The sequence below is a fragment of the Canis lupus genome, chromosome 16 (assembly GCF_048164855.1).
Source record: "Canis lupus baileyi chromosome 16, mCanLup2.hap1, whole genome shotgun sequence".
Classification (NCBI taxonomy): Eukaryota; Metazoa; Chordata; class Mammalia; order Carnivora; family Canidae; genus Canis; species Canis lupus.
In genome coordinates this window covers 12,975,988-12,996,411 of record NC_132853.1, presented here as the reverse complement: position 1 = coordinate 12,996,411, position 20,424 = coordinate 12,975,988, and the positions used below count along the sequence as shown (strand labels likewise).

Here is a 20,424-nt window from a genome sequence, read left to right as displayed (position 1 = left end):
AAGCGCAGCAACACTCCCTCAATGAATACAAGGGTTTTTTTTTTTTTTTTAAAGCACCCGCAGCAAGGCAGAATAGGCGGGACCTTATGTGGACAGAGTTGGCAAAGGCCACACACCATGATCTGCAGGAAGCATGTGTTTATTCAAAAATAAGTAATCTGGGTGGCACCTGCGTGGCTCAGTTGGTGAAGTGTTAGAATCCTGGTTTCAGCTCAGGTCATGATCTTGGGGTCATGAGACTGAGCCCCATATTGTGCTCTCTGCTCCGCACAGAGTCTGCTGGAAATTCTCTGTCCCTCCCCCTGCTTGCACGTGCTCCCCCTCCCTCCCCCTCTCTCTCAAATACATAAATAAATATTTTTTTTAAAAACCATGAATTCTATGTGAGATCAGAAATGCCATTAAGTGTCTCACACAAAAAAAGACACACCAGCTGGCACAAGAGGAAACACAGAAATAAGAGGCTCTGCACTGGACACAAAAGGAAGAACTCTGGCCTCTGTACCCAACACCATCATTTACTTTAAAAATGCAATCAACTAGCAATTAAAACATAAGAGTGCAGTGAGACTGCTGACTTCAAACTCAAGAGCATGTTTCTGTGCTGGCATTAAATAGAAAATATGAGAAGGAGAAAATTCTATTTGCAAAAGCAAGAAAAACTATCAAACATATAAAATTTTAGACAAGACTATTGAAGTCCTCTGTGGAGAAAAAGATTTTAAATGAAAACATGGTCTTAAATGGGATGACCAAAGTATGAGGTACCAAGCTGCCTCTAATTTAATCTATAAATTCAGTCATACCCAATCAAAATTCCATCAGTAGACTGAGGAACTCCATCCACTACCTAGTTCTAAAATGTAGAGAGAAAAACAGATTTTCCCAAACAGCAAAGTAAATCATGACAAAGAATAGTAAAAGCACAGGCATCAGAGGATGCGACAGGCCTCTCCATGGCACCACCACAGGAGGAGCTGGGACGCCCACTAGTCCAGGACAGCAGCCCAAGGGGGCAGGGCATGGAACTGCTGTAAGAAGGCCAAAGCCTGGACCTGCTGGTTCTGAATCTCAGAAGGTGGGCTCCACACATCTGGGCCTCACTGAGACCTCTGGAGGCTCTTCCACACATCTGAATTTGGGAAATACTTGTCCTAAGTGGTCTGAAAACCTCAAAATTAACAAGGTAAAATGCAGAAAATGGTTCTGTGGCCTAGAAACAGGAAAAAAATTTATTACATATGAAAAGCATAAGTTACAACAAAAATAAGGAAAGATAAATGTGATTACATAGTGTGATGTAACAAGATACAGGTATTTGGTCTCTGCCCACAGCTCCTGACATGACTCTGGATGGGGCTGGTCCCAGAACAAGGAGGCCACAGCCAGAAGCTTGGCACTTTCAGCCCTGCCCCCATCCCTCAGAGAAGGGAGAGGGGCTGCAGACTGAGCTAATCATCCATCACGCCTATGTGATGACACCACCACGGAAGTCCCTCAAGCGTGGGCTTTGGAGAACTTCCAGGTGGGAGAATACACCTACGTGGGGTGGGTGGTGCACCCAGAGAGGGCTCAGGAGCTCCCCTGCCCCGCCCCGGTGCCCTGCCCTCAGCATCACTACCACTGGGCTGTTCCTGACTCGCCCCCTTTACGACAAGCCTGTGACAACACATACATGTTTCCCTGAGTTCTGGGACCTCAAAGCAGCGGCTGAGGGAAACTCCAGTTCACAGCTAGGCAGTCAAAGTTGTGCGCTCCTTGGGACTCTCTAGGTGGAGCTGGCGTCTGAGGTGGGGGCAGGCCGGTGGAACAAGCCCCTAACCTGTGGGGTTGGAACCGAGCTGACTTGCAGGCAGCCCAGCAGGTGTCACAGAAAGCAGGAGACCTGTCTGCCACCGCCTGGGGTCAGCTCATTGTGAGGGGCCTAAGAAGGGAAGGACAGTCTTCCTCTCAGCAGCCAGAATGTGGCTGGCTGCCACCGCTACTAACATCCATTATTCTGAAAGTTCTGGCCAAAGCCATCAAGCAAGCTGGAAAAAGTAACAGAGGGCACTCAGGTCAGTAAGAAGCAGCAGCACGTATCTGTAACTGAGTCATCTACAAGCTACAGGAGCCGACAACTGAGTTTGGAAAGCTTGATGACAGAAATGAACCTTGATGTAAACTGCATACCTTATCTAAAAATTAACCCAAAAAGGGAAATAAATCTATTTTTTTTAATTTTTATTTATTTATGATAGTCACAGAGAGAGAGAGAGAGAGAGGCAGAGACACAGGCAGAGGGAGAAGCAGGCTCCATGCACCGGGAGCCCGATGTGGGATTTGATCCCGGGTCTCCAGGATCGCGCCCTGGGCCAAAGGCAGGCGCCAAACCGCTGCGCCACCCAGGGATCCCAAAAGGGAAATAAATCTAAATGTAAAATGTAAAACTATGCAACTCTGAGGGAAAAACACTGAAAAAAATCTTCGATCTAGGGTGAAGCAAGGTGTCTTATCCTTGACATCTTTTACAATCCATAAAAGGAAAAGTGATAAATTGGAGTTCAGCAAGATTAAAAACTTCTCTAAACTAAACAACAGCAAATCTAACTGGCACGGAGACCCCACTTGACACCCACTGACGAGCATCATTAAAAATTCAGACAACAACAACAACAAAAAATTCAAACAATAACAGGGTGCCACTGCCATACACTGCTGCTGTGATGTCAAATGGTGCCACAGCTTTGGAAAAACAGTTTTGGCAGTTTCTCACAAAAATAAACATACGGGGTACCTGAGAGGCTCAGTCGGTGAAGCATCTGCCTTTAGCTTAGGTCATGATCTCAGGGTCCTGGGATCAAGTCCCGCATCAGGCTCCTAGCTCACGGTGGGGAGGGCCCGCCGGGGAGGAAGGTTCTCCCCTCTCCCCCTCTGCCCTCCCCACTCACTCACCTCTCTCTCTCTCTCTCTCAAGTACATAAATCTTGAAGAAGAAGCAGAAGCAGAAGAAAGAAGAAAGAAGAAAGAAAAAAGAAGGAAGAAGGGCGCCTGGGTGGCTCAGTGGTTGAGCGTCTGCCTTTGGCTCAGAGTGTGATCCCGGGGTCCTGGGATTGAGTCATGCATCAGGCTCCCCCTGCTTCTCCCTCTACTTATGTCTCTGCCTCTGTCTCTCATAAATAAATAAATAAAGAAATAAATAAAGAAATAAATAAAATAAATAAATAAATCTTAAAAAAAAAGACTAAACATACATATAGCATGTGATAGCAAATGTGCTCGTGGGCATTTATCCCAGCAAAATAAAAAGTTTTGTCAAATGAAAATGAATGTTCACAGCAGCTTTACTGCCACTGGATGAGAACTGGAAACAGCCCAGGTGCCCTTCAGGGCATAAATGGTCAAGAAAATATGGTGCAGCCACAGCACGCTACACTGCTCAGGAAAATAAAGAACTACTGATATGAAGAAACTCCACAAATCCCCCAGGAGATCCCACTGGATGAAAACAGTCCCAGAAGGTAACAATGAGTACGATACTACTTTTATGACACTTCTGGAATGACACACTACAGCCGCCAGGGGGCTGTGTGGGGGCCTCCTAGGTGACAAAGAGCTCCGGATCTCACTGTGGGAGGGGCTGCACACACACCCACAGGTGTGAGGGATACTCAGAGATAAACACATGTGCAAAGGAGGAAAATGAGGGAACCTGAGTAAGACAGAGACACCACCGATGCCAAAATCCTGCTTGAGCTATTATGCTGCAGTTCAGCAAGATGTCACCATTGGGAAAACTGGGTAAAGGGTACCTGGGATCTCTCTGCGTTAGTTCTTTTTTTTTTTTTTTTTTAAATATATTTTTATTTATTTATTCACGAGAGACAGACAGAGAGAGAGAGAGAGAGAGGCAGAGACACAGGCAGAGGGAGAAGCAGGCTCCATGCACCGGGAGCCCGACGTGGGATTCGATCCCGGGTCTCCAGGATCGCGCCCTGGGCCAAAGGCAGGCGCCAAACCGCTGCGCCACCCAGGGATCCCCCTCTCTGCGTTAGTTCTTCTAACTGCATGTGGATCTAAAATTATCTCAAAATAAAGTTCAATTACAAAAGATAAAGTACACATCTATATACTAGCAAAGAACAATCGGAAAACAATATTTTAAACACACCATTTGTTTTTTTTTTTAAAGATTTTATTTATTCATTCATGAGAGAGAGAGAGAGAGGCAGAGACACAGGCAGAGGGAGAAGCAGGCTCCATGCAGGGAGCCGGACGTGGGACTCAATCCCGGGTCTCCAGGATCACATCCCGGGCTGCAGGCAGCGCTAAACCGCTGCGCCACCAGGGCTGCCCCTAAACACACCATTTGTAATAGCAGAAGCAAATACAAAATAATCAGGCAAGTCCTATACACTGAAAATGATAACGTGTGGCTAAAAAAAGTTTAAGAAAAATTAAATAAATCAAGATATAATAATATAATAAAATATCTTGTTCACAAATCAGAAGATTCGAGTCTTACATGTGAGCCAAGCAGCAGAACTCTGACCAGGCGAAGCAAGAATTCTCAGTGACGGGCACTCAGCAGAGACCCCCAACGGCTAACATCATCCTAGTAGGAGTGAGCTACACCTGCTACCTAAGAAAAGTTTCTTACACAACAACAAACCGACCACTCATTGAAAGTTACTCTATTTCGGTACTAAAAATGCTTACAAGCAGGCTAGCACAAGGCCAAGCTTCTCTGCAGATTAATTAATCAAGTACCCTGGAAAAGCCAAACAATCTATTTGGGTGGAAAGAGTTAACCAAACATAATTTTGTGTTCAAGCCACCAACAATACAATTCAAAAAATCTAACCAAAATTACAGACATGTAAGAAAAAGGAGAGTCCATTAGGAAAAATCAGTCAATAAAACACCTGGCTGGCTCAGCCAGGGGCGTGTGTGACTCCTGATCTCAGAGATGTGAGTTCAAGCCCCAGATGGGGAGCAGAGATTACTTAAAAATCTTAAAAAGCTAAACCACAAACACCCAGGTCTGGCAGTGATGGCGGAAGGAGAAGGTATTGGCATTCCAGCAGCTGTTAGGGCAGGTACAGCATTTAAGGAAGGGTGAGAGCAGCTCAGACTGACAGGTAGCCCCCTGCAGCCGTTGTCCTAACCGTCAATAGGAGAGTGAGGATGATTCAACGGGGGAAAGAACATCTCGTTCCCAGGCTGGGACTGCTGGTGCCCATTTGCAAAAGAAGGAAGCCAGTAGACCCTACCTCACACTCCATGTACAAAAATCAACTCAAAATGAATCAAAGACCTAACTATAAGAGATAAAACTATAAAACTCAAAGGAAAACACAGGCATAAATCTTTGTGACCATCTGTTAAGTAATGGTTTATTAGATGTTACACCAAAAGCAAAAACAACCAAAGAAATAACAGATCCACTGGACTTCATCAAAATTAAAACCTTCTGGGGGGCACCTGGGGGGCTCAGTCAGTTAAGTGTTTGCCTTCCATTCAGGTCATGATCTCAGGGTCCTGGGATCAAGCCCCACATCAGGCTCCCTGCTCAGTGGGGTCTGCTTCTCCCCCTCCCTCTCTGTCTCTCCCCCCTGGCTCATGCCTTCTCTCTCTCTCAAATAAATAAAATCTTAAAAAAAAAAAATTAAAAACCTCTGTGCTTCAAAGGACACTGTCAAACAAGTTAAAAGACAAGCCACAGAATGAGAAAATATTTGCAAGTCACATTATCAGATAAGGAATTTGTATCTAGAATATATAAAGAACTCTGACAATTGAACAATAAAAATTAATAACTAATTTAAAAAACAGGCAAAGGATCTAAATTGACACGTCTCCAAAAATACACAAAGGGCTAATAAGCACATCACTAATCATCTGGAAAATGCACATCAAAACCACAATGGGGGCAGCCCGGATGGCTCAGCAGCTTAGCGCTGCCTTCAGCCCAGGGCGTGATCCTGGAGACCCGGGATGGATGGAGTCCCACGTCGGGCTTCCAGCATGGAGCCTGCTTCTCCCTCTGCCTGTGTCTCTTCCTCTCTCTTTCTCTGTGTCTCTCATGAATAAATAAATAAAATCTTAAAAAAAAAAAACCCACAATGGGACACTACTTTGGTAGTACCCACTAGGACAACTCTCTTATCAAAATGACAGGTAATAACAAGTGTTGGCAGAAGTGGAAAAGCTGGACCCTCCACATGGCTGGTGAGAGTACAAAACGTGCACTTGCTGTGGCTCAGTCTAACAGTCCCTCAAGAGGAGTCAAGGCCTTAGTTCAAGGGCACCTGTCATTATTTATAGATAGCTTCTATTTGGAAAGGCCCTGAGGGTAGATGCAGAGGGAAGAAGAGCTGGAGACCATGGGTGTCCACAGAAGAGAGCACCTCAAGAAGTGGAGGGGAGCATGGCCCCAGGAATAAATCCAGAGACAGGTCTTCACAGGAGGGAAGATATGGGTGGGGAGAATAGTCGGGGTGGGGAGAAGCTCTGGGACGTGGCATGCCCCAGGGCTGGCCAGGGGGTACAGCACAGGGGAGCTGGCAGGCTGGATGAGGTACCCAGAGGCCCAAAGTCCACCAGGAAAGTGCCTGGCTGGATCAAACCTGAGCTGAGAGCCTCTAGAGAGCAGGCTTCTCCACAAGGAGGGAGGAGGGTTTGGAAACGGTCCAAAGAAGCAAAGCATGCACTTCCCAGTCTTCCCAACCCACCCTGCTCCCAGGAGCCCCCAAAACTCTACCAGAATCAGGAGCATTTGTGTTACAAACATGTATTCATACACCAAGCCATACCCCTACAAGGACAGCCCTGCCCTATGACCTGGGCCACTTGAGTGCCAGTGCTCCACCTTCACCCACTGTGACTCCTGGATGTGTGCATGGTGGTCACATGAGAAGGCAGCTACATGGATGTGAAAAGGTATCACAGCAGCTCCCAGACTGCCTGGGAAGCAGACAGGGGCTGTAGCAATGTGTGTTAGGCAGCCACCCTACAGCTCAGGAAAGGCACAGAAGAGCAGCCACCAGCAGGGGCTGCAAGGCGCTTCCTCGGCAGACCATCCTACCACCAGGGCACTCAGAGGCATACCCACCAAGACACACAGGACCACACTGGGACATGGCAGGCCAACCTGCAAGGCCCGGGGAGACGGGCCGCAGCTCTCTGCTTATCAGAGCTCTGTCCTCATCTCTCCTGCTGACGCACACACAGTGGTCTGAGCAGCCATAGCCAGCGCAACCTGCACACCATCATCTGTATGTCCTCAGAGGAGAGGTCTAGCTGCCAGTCTAACAGCCTGGATGACCTCGACCCAGCAGTGTACCCCGTCTCAGCTTCCTCTCCTTAGAAGAAGAGAGGCAGAATCACACATCACTGGGCTGGGATACAGCCGAAACACCCAAGTGCTTGGAGCAGCACCCAACGTCAGAGAAGACGACAGTCACGATCCCGGGCAGGTTCCTCCTATGCAACCTTATGGGGAGCTGGTGGGATGATGGGATGATACGCTGTTCATCTGCTCAGCTCCATTGGCCACACAGAAGTCCAGGGCTGCTTGCCCATCTTCCCTGACGGACATAGCCAAGCAGAACCCAGTGTCTGCACCACTCCTGAGCCATCAACCTCGTGGTGTCCAATCAGGATGCAGCTCTCCAAAGTGAACTTCTCAGCAGCCCCCACATGGCTCATGTGTGACACAGTGGGACTCACCTGTCATGGTGTGTTCCACAGCCCTAACCAACAAGAGTAGAGTGCCTCCTACCATGGCTCCTCACAGGGCTACCCTCTGCAGCCTCCCTGCACCTCCTGGCAAATCCGTGGTTTTCCCAGCCTCTGGTTTTACCTTGTCCAGAATGCCATACAAATGGAATGACAAAACATATGGCCTGTGGGTCTAGCCCCCTTCACTTAGCAAAACATGCTCAGTACAATCTGTGCTGCTGTGAAAGTGAAGTTGTTCCTTCTTCTGAGTTGCTAAGCACTGCCCACTGTAGACACACCACAGGCTGTAACCAGGTGATGGGCACCTGAGTGCTTTCAGCTTTGAGTGATAAGAATAAAGCTGCCATAAACTTCCACGTGGCCCTTCCCACTTTGAGTTTTCTGGGTACACTTGAAGACAAGAATCTACCAGGTGTTTGCTTTTCATTTTTTGGTATGAATTCCCTTCTCTAGCAGGCCTCGTGTGTGTGCTTGTGTCCATCTGGGAATGGGAGATAGGAGGCCACACGGTAACCCAGGTGAAAGCCAACAAGCCAGGAACGAGGGACGGGTGAGGAGATGCCAGAGCGCTAGGTCTTCTGGCCACTTCTCCTGCAGGAGCAAACTGTGCCCTTACCTTCCCTCAGCAGCTCTGTTTTCATGCAGCAATCCTGCTTCGTCTCCCCCTTCGCCGGAACTGCCTGCTAAAGAAGAAACAGCCATCAGCCTGGATTCACCCACAGGCAGACTAAGCAATTTGCTTGCCAACATGACTCCTCAAGATGGATGTCGTATCTGGATCCAGATAAAAACTCACTATCAGATGACTGGACAGGGCATATTTAAGCTGGCAGATAACACAGCCACCTCCAGGAGGAAGGATGACGTCCAGAAACCAGCCCAAGGAAACTTCTACCTTAGCTGTATTTTTGAAGATAGTCTTTTTAATAATAAGAATGTGTTCATGCATTACTTACATAATTAGAAATCTCAAAGGTTTTGGTTGTTATAGGAATGCTATAAATGATGTCAAAGTGCATTCTGCTGCTGCTGATAATTCATCTAAGTATTTCAATGTCTAACAACCTACAAAAAATTACAGAAATGGATAAATCAAGAAAATTCAATAAAAACGTGAATCCTTAAACATTTGCTGTACTATGCAGAGGCATGAATTACCTCTTGGTAATTCATTCAAAGGTCTCTTGGAATTGCTTTTTAAAACTTCCTGCCTTTGGGAGGCTTAGAGTCTGGGTGAAGTGGGTGTAAACACACAAAACACTCCTGACTGGGTCCCTCCAGGTATAGCAGCAGCCACCACCATGAGTCCATGGAGAAGAGGGGAGATGCAGACCCTCCAGGCTCCCCACTTAAGGGTTTCAGAATCTAAGGGCACAACCTCCATAACAACTAACATCTGGAATGTGTTCTCCAAAAGACACCACAACACATTCTCAGAACATTGCTACAGAACCTTGAGCTAGTGCCCTAACCCTGTGGCCCTGGACCACCAAACCACCTCAAGGACGCACTGCAGCCTCCCACCCCATGAGACCCCTTCTTCCCTAGTACTTCCAGAATGCTCCCACCTGCAGCTCCTAAACAGAGCTAACTTCATCTCCCCAGGTACGCAGGACAAGAGGGGGTACAAGCCTGCCACCATCCGACCTTTCCCTGGAGAGCCACATGTGGCTCCACTGGTGGTTTTCAAAGTGGAACCCCTTCTGAAATCCATCTCTTAACCACTCCTGCCACAGGAAGCCAGAATTCACAGTGCCAGGCACCAAGGAAAGATCCAGGGGCTTCCTCCCAGAAAGTGGGGCATCAGATTGGATATGTTCCCCTCAAACTCCAGGGTCTTCCCAGCTGACTAAGGAGCAGCAAAGCCACAGGACCCAGCCTCTGCTGCCCTTCCACACTCTGCCCCCAGCCCCGAACCCTGCCTTTTTGCCCCCTTGGTGCCCGCCACCATCAGACACACCATCCACCAACATAAAAACTCTGGGTTCCACAGGAGAGGCTTGTCAGATAACAATGTGCACCATGCACAAGGAACCCATGAGCGTGTGGCATGATCACTGGTGCCCTTCTAAGAGGACCCAGTACAAGAAAGGCCACTGGCTCCACATCCACGTCTGCTTTCCGCCTGGGAGGATGCTCTGCAACAGCCTAGACACACAACCAGTATCTCCTGCATGAATAAAGGAGGCAGAGTGGCAGCCACTCTAATAATCCCTCATGGGTGAGGGCAGAAGAGGGCACTGCCAGCTTGCACATCTAGAAGTCCAGAGGCCCAGAGGTTGAGCCCAGGTGATGAGCTCAGCCCACGATCAGAGCAGGAACAACAAAATCCAGATGCTCTCTGTGCACTGAGCTTATGTGTATGAGCAAAAGGGAACATGGTCTTTGTCACCTTTTCAAAAGGGCTAACAACCTACAAAATGGCCACCAAACCAAGAGAGGGCTGGAAACAGAACATGCGGCCCAAACCAGTAACACAGTCCAGTACTGGCAGCGGAACCGAACAGAACTTCCATGCCGACTTCGAGCCCTGCCATCTCCAGCCCAAGGTGCAGGCTGTGGAGATCCTGACAGGACAAGGTGGGTGGGCGGGTGGCCTGAGCTCCACAGCAGGATGAGGAGGGGGATACTGGCTCCAGATGCACGAACAAGGTAGGGAGAAAGGAAGCAGACACAGCATGTACAGTGGAAGTTCTGGGTGCTGCAAAGGAAGCAAGGACACTCTGGCAGCAACAAGCACAGGAGGCACAGAATCTGGGTTCCTCGCTACCATTTCCCATCAAGAGAAAAGAGGCTCTGGGAAGACAGGACCGATTCCAGGTGGGGGTGAGGAACGTTCCAGACTCTCAGACTCCAAAATCACCAGGTGCTGTATCATGGTCGTCCACCATCCTATCTCTGGCCCTGAGATTTCCCACCAGTGGAGTAGAAGCCTTCTGCCCATCTACAGATGTAGGTGGCTATACCTGGGCTGGCAAAGACTGACCCTGGGCACCGGGCAGACGCAGATCTGAGATCACCGAACAACCACTAGTGAGACAGCCTCACAGGGCTGGCCTGCACATGTTTCCATCTTGAATCAACTATCAAGGTTTAAAAGTAGGAGAGTTTACAAAGAATCTGGGTTTACAGAGTCTGGAAAAATGAGAGGCTATAACACCACCAGTGTAGCCCAAGGATGGGCTCTTGGAGTCCCCAATGTGCTGAGCCCTTGACACCCCTCCACGTGGACCTGGGGAAACTCCTGTCCTGCCCTGCCTTACCTGCCCCAATGATCTGCCTGCCCTTGAAGCTTATCAGCAGCACCTGACTTGACCCCGTCCCTCTCAAGATCTGGTCTTGGCCATGCATCTCAGCAAGGCGGGCTGGGGGACCACAGCATCTAACCCTAGCGCCTGCACCTTACCCCCTCTGCCAGCCAATCACAGCTCCATTCCAACCTCCTCCAGCCCACACCCACTCTCAAACAGTTCTTTGGGGTCCTGAGTTTCTGCCAGGGGTCCAAGAGGTCAAAGCTATCTTCGTTATTAGGACCCACATGCCTGCTTTGCTGTGCTTACTTGGGCATCTTAGTAGGAGTCAAGATGGCACACCAAATTAAACTCCTAGGTGATTAAATCCTTCAATGCTGTGCACTCAGAGAGGTAAAGCCAACTTCACCTGAGAATGCCCTTGGTGAAGCAGTGAGATCAGCAATCTCCCCTTTGGCCTTCTCACAAAGGCAGGGGAAGAAAGGTACACAAGCAGCGATCTAGGGCTGCCGGTGGCTCAGGAAAGGGCAGGGGCTGGGCTGAGTGTCAATCACTGGGCATCTGCATTTGGAAGAACTGGCAAGATCTATGGCAATGCAGCCTGGGCATCTGCCAACAGTTTCTCAAAATAAACACAGTAATAAGCCTGTGACCTCAAAGAAAACCAACAGTGTGTGTTGCCAATGTTAAAATTCTGGCTTCTGAGTGGAAATGAGAATTTTGGTAAATGTGTGTCTGCCTCCATGAGCCTGACAACTGCCCAATACTTAAAGAATTTTGATGACAGAGGAAATGTTATTAAAAGAATACAATTTTTTGATATTGGATAATGAAATGTGTCAACATTTGGAAGACTTCCATAAACTTAGTGAGCCAGTGTTTCCCAAATGAGCAATACCTAATCTTTAAAACCACACACGGGTGAAAGGCGCATTAAGATGCAAGGCAGACAGACCATGGGCTTAAACCCCGTAAGGAAGAAAGGCCCTCGATGCTGCTTCAGCCCCATCAGTTTTGGCCTACTATACCAAGCAAAACATCCAGAATTATCTAACAGGCTCAAAATATACCTGTCTATGTGAGGCCAGATTTTCTTCATATATTGCAACCAAACAACACATCCCCTCGGTCAGAAGCCAGACATGAGATATACCAACCTATAAAGCAATGCCAGTCTTCTGAGCTTTTTGTTTTAGAAAAGTTATTTTTCATGGAAATTATTTACCTTAACATGTAAACATTTCACATGTTTACTTTTGTTATTTTTAAGTAAATACATTTTTTTTAAGCTTCAGTTCTAATTTTTGTTTTGGTAAGCACCAAGAGATAGAACCCACATAAATAAGAGCCCTCTGGGGTCCTAAGTAGATTTTAAGAGAGTTGCGTGGGCTTGAAGCTAATGCCCCACAGCAAGGACACCAAGCCCACCATATCACAGGCCTGCTGAAAAAAATCACCTCCAGAAAAACACCAGGGCTCTCACTGTCCTGAGACACGCCCAAGGCCAGCGCGGCACAGCAGTGTTTTACTCACAAATGCACCTACAAACCTACCCTTTTCCTCTCCTCACTGTCAGCCACATGTCCCAGCCATGAAATTAAGTTTCACGACTTCTTCCCCCAAAAAACTGTTTTAAGACCATGATGTAACACACTTTCAAATAATGCTAGAAATATCCACTATTTGGTTCTGTATCTATTTGATTGCATTCAGGAATCTTCTGACAAGCACGAACTAACATGTCAGGCTGTGGACAAGCGTTTAGAGCCAAAAACAGAACATCAACATCTCTGCCTTGTCCGTACCTCTTAGTCTTAAAACCCAAGCATCATCCTTGCTCATTACTCCAAGTGGACCACTGATGATGGCCCAGGACAGAGGAGGAAGGAAAGGGGAACATGGAGGATGAAGAGAAAGCCTCCAGGGGTAGGCTTCTGCCCTGCACCCTCTTCTATTCCTCATTCTTCACCTCACCAAGGCTGCTTGGGGACCTACAGTCAAACAGGAGCTAGGACCTAGAACTCAGAACTGCCAGCACTAACAGTTCTTTCACTTGTCTATCTAGGCTTGCATTATAACAAATGCCCAACTAGAACAGTGCTGTGATGGCCACAGACCAAAACGCCATAGTGGGCAGGAGGAGGCGTTGTACAAAGCCTATCCAGGATGTGATCAGAACAACAGAGCAAGTCTTCCAGGAAAGGTAGAATCGAAAAATGGAGTCCACCTGGCATGCACCTGGTGTGCTGCAGGTGGGTCTGACCTTCTAGGAAATGACATTCTGCTCTTCTGAATGTCCACCTAATACACTAAAGCACTGATGTGGATGGAAAAAAAAAAGAAGGAAAACTGTCTAATCGTTGATTACGATATACACAAAAATCTAGGACACCCCACATGTCCCGGGGGTGAAGCAGAACCTGAGCCCATGCTGGACTTCCTAGGCCAAGTCCACACCCAGCAATCAGGGCAACTGGCACTACAAGCTGTCCAAGCCATGGAAGTTCAGCTGTAACACAAATCATTGTTTTAGTCTAAGCATGTTTACCTGAACTTCAAATGTAACTAGGTACCCTGTATTTTTTATTTGCTGAATTTAGCAACCCTGCTCTGAGTCCATGGGAGTCCATGAAAGACAGAAGGAGTCTAGGTCTCTGTAATTCTGAAGTGGCAATGCTGACTGACTGACTGACTTATTTATTTAAGTCAGGGGTGGGGGGCACAGGGAGGAGAGATAGCATCTCAAGGGGGCTCCCTGCTCAACACAGAGCCCAAAGCAGGGCTCAATCTCAAGACCCTGAGATCACGACTGAGCAAAAATCAAGAGTCAGATGCTTAACCGACTGAGTCACCTAGGTGCCCCATTTTTAAAAATATTTATTTTGCTGACATTTTCAAAAGGTGGTACTCTCTGCTGTGTGAAATCCTATTCCTAAGAAAAAAAAGAATTATTAACAAAATAATTTCTTCACAGAGAACAGATGACAGAAGAAAATAAAATACAGAGAAAAAACCCAGGGGCACCTGGGTGGCTCAGCGGTTGAGCATCTGCCTTTGGCTCAGGTTGTGATCCCAGGGTCCTGGGATCGAGTCCCACATCGGGCTCCCTACAGGGAGCCTGTTTCTCCCTTGCCTGTGTCTCTGCCTCTCTCTGTGTGTCTCTCATGAATAAATAAAATCTTAAAAAAAGAAAAAGACCAAAGACATTATAAAGTCTTATTCTAGGGTTTCAGATATCCTCACCAATTTAACCCTACTCTGACACTTTCTCAGATGCCCACAGCCCTAAGGTCCCTATGGCCTTGGCCTGGACCCTGCCCATCTCAAGTGTGCAGGATGGGCGCAGTATGATCTGCACAAGGACACAGCTGTGACCTCTGCCACCAACACACACCTACCTTACATCCTCAACAGCACATTTCATGCAGCCGAGACCCCTCTACTCCACAAAAAAAACAAAGCAGCAGCTAAAGTACAGTCAAGCAACCAACCAATTCTAACCACACAATATTACAGAGAGTACTTCCCAGGAAAAACACTTAGGTTTTTGTTTTTTAAGACAAAAAAGCAAGGGGCGCAGGGGAAGGGGAAATGCCAAGATGTAAAGACCACGAAAGTAGCATCTACTCTCTAGGTGAACACTAGTACCTAGAGTGGCTGTGTCCATTCTAAGCACGTCAGATTCTTCTCAGCAACACAGGATGAAGAGGGCCCTGGCACATGGGGATACATGTGGACATAACCTAGGTTTCAGCTAGAAAGAACCTACTCCAAGTTTGTACAGCACCATTACTGGATGTGGTATGTCCCTCCTTTTAAATGTGATCATGGGGCACCTGGGGGGTTCAGTCAGTGAAGCATCTGCTTCAGCGTCTGTCATGATCCCAGGGTCCTGGGATCGAGTCCCATGTCGGGCTCCCTGCTCAGCAGGGAGCCTACTTCTCCCTCTCCTTCTGCTCTCAGCTGGTGCTCTCTCAAATAAATAAATACAGAATTTTTTAAGCTGTTTAATGTAATCATCAAATAAGCCTGTACCAATCATTTACAACTTAAATAACACAATCTGTAGGTAAAACAACCTACCCCTCTGTGACATGTTAAAGTGAATGCATTTCCTTCTCAGAACAGACTAGGACTTCTGCTTTGCCACTCAGAACAGCATTGCTTTTTGTCCACAAGAGGTGCTTCTCCTTTGTCAGTGGACAAGAAATGACCACATCAAATGTAACTCTTCATAATACAGTTAACTTCAATTTTATTATATTTTATTTCAGATACTTTTTTTTAAAAGATAATTTCTGCTACTCAAACAGTATAAATTACAAAGGGTAAGATTTTTTGTAGAACCTTCGTTACTACAACACACAATGTGTATCTAACTGTCCACCCCTGTGAGCCTCCTCTTCAGCACCTGGGATGCCCAGGGCCTTCCAACACAGATGAAGAGCCTTAGACACAAGGTTAGTAGTTGTGCCCAAGGATGCAGCAAACCCTGCACATGAAGTTCCAAACCCACTTTCCTGAGGCTCAGCATCCCAGGTGCCTGCCCCATTGGTTTCTACCACACTGCTCACTTTTTTTTTTTTTTTTTTAAATAATGACTAGTGGGGAAAGATAGAAACTCTGACATTACTCCTTAGAAGATTCCTGTAATTTGGAACACCTGGGTGGCTCAGCAGGTGAGCATCTGCCTTTGGCTAAGGGCGTGGTCCCAGGGTCCTGGGATGAGTCCTGCATCGGGTTCCCTGCAGGGAGCCTGCTTCTCCTGCCTGTGTCTCTGCCTCTCTCTGTGCTTCTCATGAATAAATAAATAAAATCCTAAAAAATAAAAAAAAATTCCTAAAATTCTAAGACAAATAAAGGCTGGATAAACTTTTGGATAATCTGTATTAAAGGTATTCAAAGACAAGCCCATAAGACCAAATACTGTTACCAATTTAAACTCTAAAGACATGGCAGAAAGAACCATGCAACGTTGTATCAGCTCTACATTAGGACTGGCCTTTGGCTCAGTGAAGGAAAGCCTCCAGTGAACCCTGGAGTCTGGACAAGGGCTAAGCCCCCAACACCAGCCCAGGCTCAGCCCACCTCATCCACAGCTAGATACCTCTCGAAGGTTACACAAATAGTGTCCACATCACAGGAACAAGCCAAGGGCCACAGTAATGATCATTCTGGGTAAACTCTGCTTAAGCGGCTATTATTTCCCCCACCACGTCTCTGCATGACCAGCATGAGGTATGGGCTAATCCTGGATGGTGGAAGCTTGGCAGGTGCCTTCCCACCCAGATCAGGCCCATTTACTCAGGTGGAACCACGAGAAGCAGAGAGCAGTCTGCAAGGAAAAGTTACAAGGGAGAAAAGAGAATTGTCTATCTCAGGGCTCTTTGGGTCACTTTTCCAGAAAGCTCTGTTCTCTCAGGAGAGCTGAATTACCAAAGCCCAATTGTTAATCTGGCTTTCTTGACAAAGACGTAACTGTGCAAACTACTCTGGAAATGAGTGCCTTCTCACAAAATCACTTTAACTCCCCAAACGCAATACAAATGATCTGAAGGAAAGCCTCTATTCTCGACATAAGGATCCAACCACAAAAAGTAATCTTATTTATGAGAGTAAAGTGAAACCCTTAAAGTCAACAGAAATTTAAAACTGATTCCAAATAGTCTGTCCATGGGACAGCCCCACTGGTGACGACGCCAGACTGGCCCCGAGGCTGGTGCACAGGCCATTGGCAGAAGCAGATTGCACAAAAACTTCACCAGTCAGTTCCATAACACAGAGGTCACCACAGACACCAAAGCCAATGTGGAAACATGCTGGCGCACAGACCTCAAAGCCTGCTGTATGTACGCTGAGACTGTGCTGGGTCTTCTGGGTCACCCCTTGGGCCTGAAACCTGCTCTCCTGGGCCTGGCAGCACCACATTTCCAAGGCCCCTTCCATGGAGAGCGGCAGCCTTCTCATGGTTCCCTCCAGGCTGAAGCCACCCTGAATCCACATACCAGCATCCACGCACCTGTGTTATTCTGTGTTCTTCAGAACTCCTATCTCAAGGATGCACATTGAGGTTAACTCTAACTGCAACACACACACACATACATCTTCAGTTTGAAAGGAGCCAAAGCCATTTCAGAAAGAATCTGAGAGATGCTGAGCAGCATGGCTGCTAGTAGTAGAACCAGGTCAAGAGCTCCTGGTGCTACGTGGGGAGGGGGAATAGGGCCCACATCCTCCCACGCAACTGCCATCTCCTCAGTGCAGCCTCAAAACACCCCTACCCTGTGGGGGGGTGGCAGCTGCCAACTTTCACATGTTATCTACCAGAGCTATAAAGATACCTGACAACGCCAAAATACTAAGAAAAAAGGAAAGGAAAATACCTCTCTAAACAAACATCTTCCAAGTACATGCCTGCTGGACTTATCTTTGTGATTCCAGAGGTGACCCTGCTCTTACATTTCACAATGAGGAAGCTCTGGAAAGATAGGCCCTTCTCCCCCAAAAGAGAGCGCTGCTCACAGGCTTTCGTGACCCCACCACTGGAGACCACCTGAGGCATCCAGCACACAGGGGAGACAAAGAGGGTCTTCTCTCCCTAAGGGGGTAGGGGGGATGTAGCTCCAGCCACAGACAGAGAAATGCCAATTCTCACCTGCCATTTGCTCTTCTCTGCTTTAGATCTCTGCTCAAGATCTGGACTCTGGTCTTCTGGACTCTGGACCACGTCTTCTCCTCAAGAACTGCATTAAAGCCAGTACAACACTTTTTCAACACCAAACGGGTTCCCAAAGATGGGACGATTCTTCTGTTCAGGAAACTTGTGAGATGTAGAACACTATCTGCCCACCCCCTAATTTTCAACTGGTTTCCACATACCAATTTCACTAGCTAATTATCAAAAGGGTGGGGAGAAAAAGAATTAATCCTTTCAATATCTGATAGATTTCCTTTTCCCTCTTTTGTCTTTTTGTTTTTTCCCTTTGGCAGCAAAAGGAGTTAGTTCCTAAATTTGGAAAATACAATTACGATCCAAAGTAGCCCCAGAAATTACATTTAAGGGACTGTGAAATATCAGATTCCCTTTCCATCTGCTGCTTAACCCTTAACTGGCCTCTCTGCAAAGGAGAAAACCAAAGGCATTATATGCTTCCGTTCCCTTGATCTAGAACGCTCTTCGCTACTGTGGTTTTCCAAAGAGTCAGACCGACTGAACACCTCACAACACACCTCTCTAACAAGTGATACTGTCATTCCTCCACGAGAGATGGACCATGGTCCCTCACCTTTAACAAGATGGGCCTTTGGACAGCCTGGAGCTGAGACTGTGGCTCAAGTGAGCTCCACAGTGTAAGACCAGATCACACACATCAGCATGGCTCTGCACAGCATGAGAAGCCCCAGCTGTGGCCACCAGTGGGCACTCCAGCCAGCAGCCAACAGAACCAGCACCAAGCACCAGAAGTGCATGCAAACAGGCTTTGGGAGGACACAGCACCCCCAGTGTTAAATTTTCCAGCTGAGGCCCGAGGCTCATGGACCAGAAAAAGGCCATCGCACTGCTGCCCTACCTGAACTGTTGGCCTCACAAGGGATAAGCAGCAGTTACTGCTGTTTTGAAGCACTCCATTTCATGGTAGTATGCTAAGCAGGAACAGACAACTCCAACAGTGCCCTTCTCCTTTGTGTCCCTTCCAGAGTCACAACAACCGAGGTCAGACCCCTGTGGAACTTGATTTCCAGAGAAGACGCAACACACTGCAAAATGAAGCAGGCACTGTGGGCACCTGTGGGGAGCGCATGGGCCTCCCCCACCCAGAACCCCAGATCCATGACCCCAGCACCCTAAGTTTCCATGAGTAAAGCACCTGGATCCTTTCAGGCCTGTGGAGGAAAACCAAAAAACCAACCACAACCAGAACAAGCTTGTGAGATGTAACTGGCCAAGTGCTAGGCTAGAACAGGTACCTGTACTGAGAGGATAAACCGGGGGCTGGGGGTCACACAACGTTCACTTTCAGTCTAAGTTTCCATGCAATGAAGATGTTCACCTATATTTCTTATCATGAAGAAATATGCTGATTTTCTAGTCTATACATCAGTCTCTTATGAATTCAGACAGTGCAATCACCATAATTTAGTTTACTTAGAAAATCAAGTTTCTAGACCTGCAAAGGTAACACCTGCCTTCCACGGGGACCCTCTGCCCGCTCACCACGTTAACAGCTCCTACCTTACACAGCAGTGCAGTGGGGTCTCTACATGGCTAAGCAGCTGACTGGTGGTGGGTCTAAGTGTACCTGGTGCCATTAGGTGCTCATGGGGCACACAATACAACACTGTGGAATTGGAAACATCTACTCCATCTCCCCTAATTTAATTTGGAGTAAATGAAGATGAAAATTCATGGAGTCCATTAGAAATCAGGATGCCTCACCGGTAGGAGGCACGGAGTGGAGACAACAGGACCATAGGACATAGCAGTTGGCCGTGTGCTTCATGCAGACCCAAGCAGGCCTGTCCACCAGCGACACCCTCCTCCAGCACAGTGACTCAGCACACTGAGAGACACCCTATAAACCAGAGGAATTCAGTTCCACTCGAAAGATCTAACTCTTATTTCTCAGTTTCAACCAAATTTCTCATAGTATAAAACTATCACGGGGGGAGGAAGAGAGGTAATCATGCAAAGTGGTATCATTTGTTAAACCTTAGATTATCAAAATAAAAAGCAAAATGGGCAACACGGCTCATATATACATTTGCCCTAAAAAATTCAGGAACAGGATCCCTGGGTGGTTTAGCGCCTGCCTTCGGCTCAGGGTGTGATACTGGAGTTCCGAATACTGGAGTCCATGTACTGAAGTCCGTGATCCTGGAACCCACATCGGGTTCCCTGCACGGAGCCTGCTTCTCCCTCTGCCTATGTCTCTGCCTCTCTCTCCTTCTCTCTCTGTATGTCTCATGAATAAATAAATAAAATCTTTTTAAAAAATTCAGTAACAGAAATCCACAATGCGGGACATTCTGCAAGACTACTAACATAGTTTCCTCATCACAACGGATCAGGGAGTGGGGAGATGGGACTGTTCCAGATAGCAAACATAACCACCAAATGCAAAGTGTGGATTCTGCTAGGACCATCTGATTTAAACAAATCCATCTATAAAATGACATTTTGACATAATTAGAAGGAAATTTAAAAGTAGTTAGATGATACCAAATAATTACTTCAAATTTTGTTGTGTGAAAACAACTTTGTAGTTATGTGAAAGATGTATTTAAGTAGGTTCCATGCCCAACGTGGAGCCCAACGTAGGGCTTGAACTCACGACTCTGAGATCAAGACCTGAGCTGAGATCAAAAGTGGGACACTAAACTAACTGAGTCACAACCAGGTGCTCCAGATGTCTGCATTTTTAAAGATACAGAATCAGAGTTGAGAGGTGAA

At 47.2% G+C, this 20,424-nt stretch overlaps 1 protein-coding gene across 8 annotated transcripts in view; it reads right to left on the bottom strand.

The window, feature by feature from the left end:
- EHMT1 (euchromatic histone lysine methyltransferase 1) overlaps positions 1–20,424 on the bottom strand; it is a 144,896-nt gene that overhangs the window by 71,463 nt on the left and 53,009 nt on the right. For 3 of the 8 annotated variants that reach the window (XM_072778897.1, XM_072778899.1, XM_072778901.1), the window contains exon 2: positions 8,339–8,405. The exons of 2 other annotated variants lie outside the window; for them this stretch is intronic. In XM_072778897.1, coding sequence (XP_072634998.1) covers positions 8,339–8,405 — 67 coding nt within the window. Of the gene's footprint in view, positions 1–8,338; positions 8,406–17,628; positions 17,712–20,424 lie in introns of those variants that run through there. 3 more of the 8 variants (XM_072778898.1, XM_072778900.1, XM_072778902.1) reach the window with 2 other exon arrangements.